The sequence below is a fragment of the Panthera tigris genome, chromosome X (assembly GCF_018350195.1).
Source record: "Panthera tigris isolate Pti1 chromosome X, P.tigris_Pti1_mat1.1, whole genome shotgun sequence".
In the NCBI taxonomy this organism is placed as follows: domain Eukaryota; kingdom Metazoa; phylum Chordata; class Mammalia; order Carnivora; family Felidae; genus Panthera; species Panthera tigris.
Genome location: NC_056677.1, coordinates 123,860,142 through 123,869,240, shown reverse-complemented (window position 1 = coordinate 123,869,240; position 9,099 = coordinate 123,860,142). Strand labels below are relative to the sequence as shown.

General features: G+C 57.7%; 1 protein-coding gene and 1 long non-coding RNA gene across 2 annotated transcripts; both read right to left on the bottom strand.

The window, feature by feature from the left end:
* Window positions 1-5,062: 5,062 nt before the first annotated feature.
* Window positions 5,063-5,488, bottom strand: LOC122235512. The gene is made up of 2 exons (XR_006213579.1): window positions 5,441-5,488; window positions 5,063-5,297 (listed from the first exon to the last, which is right to left on the bottom strand). It is a non-coding gene; the product is annotated as an uncharacterized LOC122235512 (long non-coding RNA).
* Window positions 5,486-6,456, bottom strand: LOC122235511 (melanoma-associated antigen 9-like). The gene has a single exon (XM_042975197.1). The coding sequence runs from the start codon at window positions 6,287-6,289 to the stop codon at window positions 5,570-5,572; it is 720 nt and encodes a 239-aa protein (XP_042831131.1). The 5' UTR covers window positions 6,290-6,456; the 3' UTR covers window positions 5,486-5,569.
* Between the last annotated feature and the right edge of the window lie 2,643 nt (window positions 6,457-9,099).

The following is a 9,099-nucleotide window of genomic DNA, read 5'->3' as shown; positions in this document are numbered from 1 at the left end:
GAGCCTTCCACTTCCATAGATGAAACCTACAGTTCTCCAATGGCTCATGAACTTCAGAATTCCCATAGGAAATTATTTCTGAGGGTGTCCATGGTGCTTCCTTCCTAGGAAACATAGTCTATCAGAAGGTTTCCCCAGCCCATTCATGTTCCTTGTCGTGCATTGGGGCCCACACCTCCTCATCAGTTGAACAAGAAAAAGTGCCATCTTTACAGGTTTTCCATCCACCTTGCAAACATCTGCATCTTGGGCCAGTCCTGTATCCCAGACAGAATCTGATGGCAACACAGGCCAGTCATCATGGCCACAGGACATCCGCTCCTTCTATGCCAAGGCCCCAGAAGCCCTGGAAGGCAGTCCGAGCCAGGGACACCATTTGGACAGCGTTCAAGCGTGTCCATGCCCAGCCGTTTATCTGCAGAGTCTGAGATGATTAGTCCCAGGGCTTTCTCCTTCTGATTTCGCCCTCCTTGCCACTGCACACTTCCTTCCACTGCTCTTGGCTGTTCCTGGCCCTTCTCAGCCATCATTCCTCGGCTCACTAACCCCTCACTCACATAGCCCCGCCCTTTGTGTGGGGTTGCACTGCACCCAGAGGGAAAGTCCCCAGCCTCCAGCAGGCATCCTGACAGCTTCCAGCCCCAGGACCCTGGCAAGGATGCACTAGATAATGCTATAATGCTAGAGTAATCCAGAGATGTCGCTCACCTGAATGACGCAGGGAGCCAAGTGTACTGTTCCTGACAGAGGTAGGGGGACTCTAAGGCAGCGGGGTGTCTGGCATGGTGTTGGTCCATTCATCCAATAGACCTGCCCTGTTCAGACCACCCTGAAACTTCCAGCTAGTGATAATGATTCAGAGATTTCCCCAGCCTGTTCATGTTCTTTGTCCCAGGTCCCTCTCCCTCCCCACCTTCTCTCCTTCTGGCCCCTTTGCCCCTAAGCTAGACTCTAGATTCAGAGCCCCAACTCCCAGCCTGCCTGGGGGCTCCCTGGACTTGGTTTTGTACTCCTTTTCTCTCATGGACTGTGGCAATCGCTTTCCGCTGGATGCTCTCAATGCCCCTTCCTAGCTGAGGGTGTCCTGTCTGGTTCCCTCCCCTGGCTCCTGGTCACTCTGGCCAAATCCTTCTTTCTCAAAGTAAAGGGGAAATATCTTGTTGGTATTGCATAATCTCAAATCATTTGCAATTTTTATGAGAATACAAATCAGTATAGCATTTTTGGAATAAAATTTCAGACGTATCTATAAAATGTTAAACTGTCCACACCCTTTCCACTTTAACCCAATGTCTATGTTAGTATGTATATGTCATTAGAAAACAATGTTTTCTAACGTTTACCCAGGCATTCGTATTCAAAGATGTTGTTTTCACTTCATTAATCATAGGACACAGGGAAAACCACTTACATCGCCACCAGGAAAAAAAAAAATGTTTATGTTATTAATTGTGGTATATACATACTTTAACACTCCAGGGAGTAGTTTCAAAAGTGAGGTGGATCTATATGTGCTGTCACGGGAATATCCTGCGTCCATTTTATTAAGTACCAAAAGCTAGTGGCAGAACAATATGTCCACTCTTACCTATTATGTTGAAGAAAACCGATATATTCTGACAGCACACTATTGAAAACCGTAGTCACCTTTAAATAACACACACTAGATTGTTAGTCGTGGGGACTTCTGAGGAGAAGGCTGAACTGTGGAAGATCTTTGAAAAGGGAACATTGTGACTTACCTGTATTTTTAGAGTTTTTTGGAAGCAGGAAGATATGCACTACTACCTTTGTACTTGAAATTTCCATGTAAGTCTAACAACAGAAAAGCAGCCATGTCAAAGTAACTGCTAACTGATGCAACAGACAAACCCTGACACTTGAAGGGCTAGCACAACAAAAGTGCATGCTGGTGCACGTAAATTCTGATACAGTTTGGCAGGGGCCCTCCGCTTTTCCTAGACCCTGGAGAGACAGGTTGCTTTCATCTTGTGGCTCCCCAATCTCAACATGGGGTGGCCATGGTGAATCAAGGGAGACAGCACGGAGCTGGCATACCGACATACTGGCTCTGAGATGCCTGGATGTGACGAACGATGCTTCTGCTCACGTCTCCGTGGCAAAGGGTCATCACATGACCCTTCCTAACTACAAGTGGACTGGAAATGCAGGGTCCCCTGTGTCCAGGAAGGAAAGCAAAGACACGGTATGGATGAGCGTTGAAATTTCTCCCACGTGTCGCTACACAGTAGGTGCTCAACCAAAGGCAACTATCATAATTTGTTAGGACAACCGACTTTATTGCTCGGAGGAGTAATCTGAGGTCAGATTTGCCTTGGTTTTCTTTGAATTTTCAAGTGCCTACCACATGACAGATACTTTCAAATAGAGAACCACATCTAATGTTAAGAGGATCCTGTACCTCTCAGCAGGAAGCGTTCACCTTCTTCACTCAATAGTACTTTTCTGCATTGCCTGCAGAAAATCCCTGCATTGCCATCTGTAATCACAATAGGCGAGGATTTCCTCCTTCTTTTTGAAACATGGGTAAAGTCTGAACCTGTGAGTCTCTGCTACCCTCCACGTGACTAAACTTGCCTCAACACCTTACCTGCACAGGTGCCATTAGGCTCACTGGCCGCCAGGGCTTTTCCGTGGGGCTGGTACCAGACAAGAGGCAGTGGGAGGATGGTTCTTTCTTTCTGGTTCAATTTGGCCTAATATGTCCACCGAGGAACCATTTTTTGCCACCCAGGAGCATTCCAGGGATTTTAGGAATTTGACTTCAGTGGATGTTTGCTCATCTACCACTTGTGATGAAGCATTACTATCTGACCACCTAAATAAGCTCCTTCATCTGAATATGTGTTCCGTTCCCAGCTTCAAATAAGAAAATCATTGAAGTCCTACTGCAAACACCAGGGTGGCTTCAAATATCCGCTGTGTAACATCAGGGTTAATCCCCAAGTCCCTGTAGGTTATAGGTGCAATGAGACATTCCTCACAGCCCATTGGGAAAACAGAGAGTGTATGGAAGACTCCCTGGGGAGGGATGAACAGATGTCTTAAGGTCACAGTCCGAGTCCCGTTTCCCATCAAAAGGGCTTTAGCTGTCAGAGGGGTTGGAGGGTAAGCTCCAGGAGAGCCAGGGAACCTGGGCAGGGAGGAGGCATGCTCTATGTCATGGGAGGGCATGAAGCCCTTGTGCAGCCAGGAGAGGAGGCGGTGGTGATGGGCTGGCCGGCAGGCCAGGTTCCAGAGTTGGACAGGAGGGCACATGTGGGAAGACCAGGGGCTGTCATGGGGGAAAGTGTTGGGACTGGAAAGAAACGGCGGCACCTAGCAGAGTCTGCTCTGGACAAGACTCGGAAAATCCCCAAGTTGTGTTTGATTCTTCTTGTCACCTTTCTTCCTTAGGCCTGTTTTTACTACCTGGGCCTCGGGGTCCTACTTTATGTCACCTGGGAAACACCATGGGAGCGAGAAGAGAAACGTAGGAGTCAGACGGTCGGCCACAGGCTGGGGTGGGTGGGAACAGCGTGGGCTCTCCATGAATTCAGACCAGGGGTCCGGTTTCTGCCCTGTCACTTACTAGCCGTGTGATCCTGGGAAAACGACCGAGCCCTGTGGGCCTCAGGTTCTTCATCTGTGAAGTAAGTGGGTTTCATAAGCCCCATCTTGCAGGACTGCAGGAATGTATGTGATGTATGGAAAGCACCTCGCACTGTGCCGGGCACATATCGGAACTGTGATGAACGGCAGTTGTTTCTAATGTTGTTTTGATCCCAGACCCTTCTACTCTCTCCTCTGGGATATTTTTTGTTTTCCAGGTCATGCTAGAGAATATGCAGCTCAACAGAACATGGAACAGCTAATAAGCCAAAGAGGGTGCTTCATAAATAAAACTCAGTCCATTTTCTTTTTTTAATTTTTAAAACAGGTTTTATTTATTTTTGAGAGAGAGGGACAGAGCACGAGCAGGGGAGGGCCAGAGAGGAAGGAGACACAGAAACTGAAGCAGGCTCCAGGCTCTGAGCTGTCATCAGATGCTTAACCGACTGAGCCGCCCAGGGTCCCCACAGTCCATTTTCTAAATAGGGGATATATGTGGGATATATGAGAATATGCGTGGAATGTAGGCGTGGGGGAGTCGTCCCAGCTGGATACAGCACAAAGCTGCTAGAATTTGAATCAAAGACCAACTTCCTCCCTCCTTCCACATGCTCTTCCGTCCAAACCACAACTTTCATTCATTGCTCCCACACCAAAACCTAGACCTGGCTTACAGCTGTCTAAGGACACTCAAGATAATCAAATGAAAACATCTTTATAATGCACTTGGTTCTGGTTTCCCATGGCCAGGAACAACAGTGTCCGTCTAGAGCCTTCTGGGCTCGACTTTAAAGGAATATTATTGCATTTCTCCAGAAATCCTTGCAGATGATGGGTAGAAAACACCTAGTCCGTGCACTGTGTTCAACTACACCGGGACAAGAGTGCAGGACACTTCCACTTCCTGACCCAGGAGGAGGTTTCTTTGGTTTGTCCATGATCCAAAAGGAACTTCTCAGAGCAATTATCTATTTGAGATTTTGCTCATACCCCTAAGGGACACCATCTGTGGGCCTGGCCACTGTCAACATCCAGTTTCATTGTGATCAGCTGCGCAGAAGGCATCACACTGACCAGAGACACCAAGCCAGCCTGGCTCAGGATGTCTCCATTGTAGGGCTCCCCCTGGAGCCACACTGCCTCACCCTTCTTTGGTTTGTTCTGCTCCTCTTAGGGGACCCTTCCCTGCCTTCCCACGGGGACTGTCGCTGCTAGACAGTCACCTATGGGCGGGACGTGTCCTGCCTCTCTCTCCTAGTGTCCTCACTGCCAACACAGGGCCCTTCCGAGAGCGAGCAGAGCTCGGCGAATGTCCGGCCACAAATGTCCCAGTGAGCTGGGGACCTCTGCTCAGATCGAGTGTCTCCTCCTTTCTTGGAGACCCGAGCAAAGGCAGGCACACATCTCTACGTCCCTTGTCCAGAATGACAGACGACAAGGGACGAGAAGCAAGAACGGACATCTTTTACTTCTCCATGGCCTGAAACCATCCGTTTACTGCCAAGGTCTTCACGTTTGCAAGACATCCCTGTCTGTGCCCAGCCCAGGCACCGCGATTCCCTTCTGGATCCCGAACGAGGACGGAAGGGTTCCCGGCTCGTTGCACCAAACGGCAAAACTCTGACTCTCGAACACCTGTGGCGTGGGTGCCACTCCCACGCTGAGCCCGAAGCTCACGAAACCTTCTGTGACAAGGAACAACATCTGAAAACTTCCTCGAGGAAACAAAGATCGATTTCCGAGGCCACGTAGACAGAGAACAAGAACCCACCCAAACGTGCTCTTGGCCCCGCTTTCCCCCAAGCCGCCCTGGCCCTCCACTACTCACAACGCCCAGCGCCCGCTCTGCTCGCACTCGCAGGCGAGAAGTGGCCTGACTTCGTGCCCCGCAGGAGAAGCTGCTCGACCCCAGGCGGGAACGGGCCCGGCTGCCCCTCGGGCTCAGGCCCGCTCTTCCTCATGGCTCACAGCCTCTTCGGACAGACACGGAGACCCCGGGCTGCCTGCTGTTGACCGCGAGGATGTGCTGCAGCACCTGCGCGCCGCTGGTTTCTGCGTGGGCCCTGGGACCCCACAGGAACTCGTAGCGTGCGGGCTCGCTGCCGGGCACCTGCCGGTACTCCAGGTACCCTTCCTGCACCCAGACTTCGGTCAGCAGCTCCCTGGGCTCCCCATAGAATACGTGCTCCCTGCCGGCATACACCCCCATGACCCCCAGCGCTTCCCACACCGCCTCCTCAGGGGCACGGTCGTCCTCCAGGAGGATCACCCACAGGACCAGCACCAGGAGGCTGGTCTTGGGCATGCCGTCCCTACCACTCGGCGTCCCATCGCAGCTGAGGCCCAGGATGCTGACCAGGACGTAGGAGTGCTCGCGGGGGTCCACTTCCTTCACGTCGACTCCAAAGACCAGCTGCAGATACTCGCAGGCTCGGCGGAAGATCACGGGGAAGCGGTCCCGGTCATCTCGGCTGACCGCCGCCAGCATCTCCGCCCGTGTGGTCGGCTGCTTGGTGCGATACTTGAGGAGCAGCAGCAGCACCAGGCCGGCCACCTTCACGCGGAGCGCATCTGGGAGCGAGGCCTGGGCCCCTGCCGGGGCCCCCCAGGTGCTCGACCCCTCCTCATCGGGGCTGCTGGAGCCCTGGTGGGACTGGCTCCCCGGAGCGCCTGCCATGGCACTGGGGGAGGGGCAGGTGCTCCGAGGGCTCTGGGGAGGACTCGGGGACCGGGCAGCAGCAGATCCCTCCTCCAGGGGGACCAGAATGAGGACAGAGCAGGAGGAGGACAGGGAGGAGGAGGAGGAGGAGGAGGGGGGGGGAGACGGGCCCCCCCTCTCCTCCTCCTCTGCTTTCTCCTCCTCCAACTCCACCTCCTCCTCTAACTCCACCTCCTCCTCCACCTCCTCCACCTCCTCCACCTCCTCCTTCTTCAACTCCACCTCCTCCTCCAACTCCTCTTCCTCCGACTCTACCTCCTCCACCTCCAACTCCACCTCCAACTCCTCCTCCTCCAACTCCTCTTCCTCCGACTCCACGTCCTCCACCTCCACCTCCACCTCCACTTCTTCCACCTCCTCCTCCTCCTCCACCTCCAACTCCACCTCCTCCACCTCCTCCTCCACCTCCTCCACCTCCTCCTTCTTCAACTCCACCTCCTTGTCCTCAGGCTCTGGCAGCGGTGCATCCCATGGCAGCGGGACCTCTCTTGGCTCCTCCTTAAGCTTGCAGAGCGCACCCCTCTCACCCAGGGGCATGATGGTCGCGAGACCCTGAAGACAGATGAGGGGTGGCTCCTCAGGGGGAGGCCCAGCCCACAGAGCCCCAGCTCCCAGGCCTGAGAGCGGGGCCGCGTGGGGGTTGGGGGCCGAGGGGTCCCCTCTGGGGTGGGATGGGCGAGCCCCCGGCCCCACGCGCGGAGCACGCACCTCGCCTGGACAACCGACTGGCACGCGGCCGCGCCTCCTCTGCTCTGTGACCTCGGGACTCCTGCCTCAGACCAAGGCCTCAACTCCAGAGCTCTCCGAGCCCCTGGAAGACGGAGGGAGGGAGGGAGGGAGGGAGGGACGGACGGAGGGAGGGACGGACGGAGGGAGGGAGAGACGGAGGGAGGGAGAGACGGAGGGAGGGACGGAGGGGGCGCCTCAGGGTCTCAGGGTGGGTGCCGACCGCGTGCACCGCCCCGGGCCCCCACCCCCCACTGCGGCCAGGAGGTTCTGGCCAGGACTCTGGGCGCCCCCCCACCCCGGGAGCCCCCACCCCATCCAGCCTGGACCTGCCCCTTCTGGGCCTCCGCTGACAGCCAGAGCGGACCCGAGCGGCAGGGCAGGCCTCCTGGGCCCTACGTAGGTGTCCTGGGCTGGGAGGCAGCGCCTCCTCTCTCCCCTGCACCCCGGCCAGGGCCCGGGATCCTGCCTCGGCTGACCGGGCTCCAGCCCCGCACACCAAGGCCCTCCCCTCGCCCAGACCCACCGCGGGGGCGGCTTTCCGACGGCGGCCCCGGGGCTGGGGTCCAAGGGGCCTCCGGCCGTCCTCCCGCACGGCTCTCCCGGGGAGCCCCGGGCCCGCTGCCTCCCACCAGAGCCCTCCCGGCCCGGCGAGGTCCGGGCCAAGGCGGCTGGCGTCGCACGAGGCGACCAAGTCCGGGGAGGCCCGGGGCCGATGGCAGGGGCTCACATGGGTTCCTTGGGGTCCCTCAGCCCTGTCCTCTCGTCCCCATCCGGACTCCCTGGGCGGCCTGGGCCTCGGGCTCTGCCGCCTGACGCCGGCTCCTCGCGCGCAACCAGCTCTCGGTCGGGCTGGGACCCAGAGCCCGAGGCCGCCCACGCCTCACGCCCTGGTCACGGTCGTCGTGGTCGCGCCACCCTGCGGCCTCCACCGCCGCCCCCACCGCCGGACTCATTCCCCTCTGGGTCCCGGCTCCCTCGCTCCTCCCTCTGGGCCTCACCTCGAAGCCCACGAGGCTCGGCGCCCTTCCCGCGCCCGACGGGCTTCGAGGCGCAGGCCGGAAGACACCGACGACGCCGAGGCCCCCTCGCCTCGCCTCGCCCCGCCCCGCCTCGCCCCGCCCCGCCTCGCCCCGCCCGTCTCTTGAGACCCGGATGCGGAAGTCCAGACACCCCGCGGGGCCTCATTCCCACTAGGGGCTTCCCTAGGCTGCCGCTAGGGGTCGCCTTCCGGGCCGGGGCCTCCGTTCTGGGGGCCGGAGTCCCTCCCTCGGTGCTCCCTCCGTGGCCTCCTGCACCCCGGGGATGGCCTGGGCGCGTGGCCGCTGACGAAGGGAACTCGTGCCCCTCAGACCAGGGTCCGAAGGTCTCTGGGACGCACCGCCCAGGCTCAGTGACGGGGCGCCCGCCACCTCTGGCCACCCGATGCAGGGGCTCCCCGGGCCTGCGGCACGGACTGACTTCGTAGCTCTGGGCTGGGGTGGACCTGGTCTCCTGACAGCACCTGGGCCCTCCTCCCCTCTGCCCGCCGGAGCGGCTGCTCCCGACCGACAGCGGGTCCTCGGTTCTCCCCAGCTCACCCATCCGACCCCCACTCCCCGGTCCGGGTGATCCGAGACCCGGATGCCCAAGTCCAGCCTCGCCCAGTGTCCCCATCCCTCCCGGGGGCCTGCGCGGACTGACTCTGTTGTGGGGTCCTGGCTCCTTTGCCTGCAGATCCCTCTGCTCCTCATTAGGAATCGTCCCAGGCAGGACACGGGCCCTGCCCTCTTCAGAACTGAGGTGTCCCAGTGCCCCCCAACCCCGGGGTCTCTGAGACCTCACTGTGGAAATCTGGCCTGATTCTCCCTGGCTATTCCCCATCCCGCCTAGGGGCCTTCCCAGAAAGACGTGAGGGCTCGAACCCTGGGAGGTCCCCTCTGTGCATTCTGGGGACCTGAGTCCCTGGATCCTCCCTCCAACCCCCACCTGGACTTCGTGGCCTGGCCTGTGCCCCTGTCCTTTTCCGACCTGTAATTCTGCCCCTCACCCCAAGGTCCTCA

What these genes read in the sequence shown, in the direction of transcription:
- LOC122235511 (XM_042975197.1), bottom strand. Translation starts at nt 6,289, where the DNA reads ATGGCAGGCGCTCCGGGGAGCCAGTCCCACCAGGGCTCCAGCAGCCCC.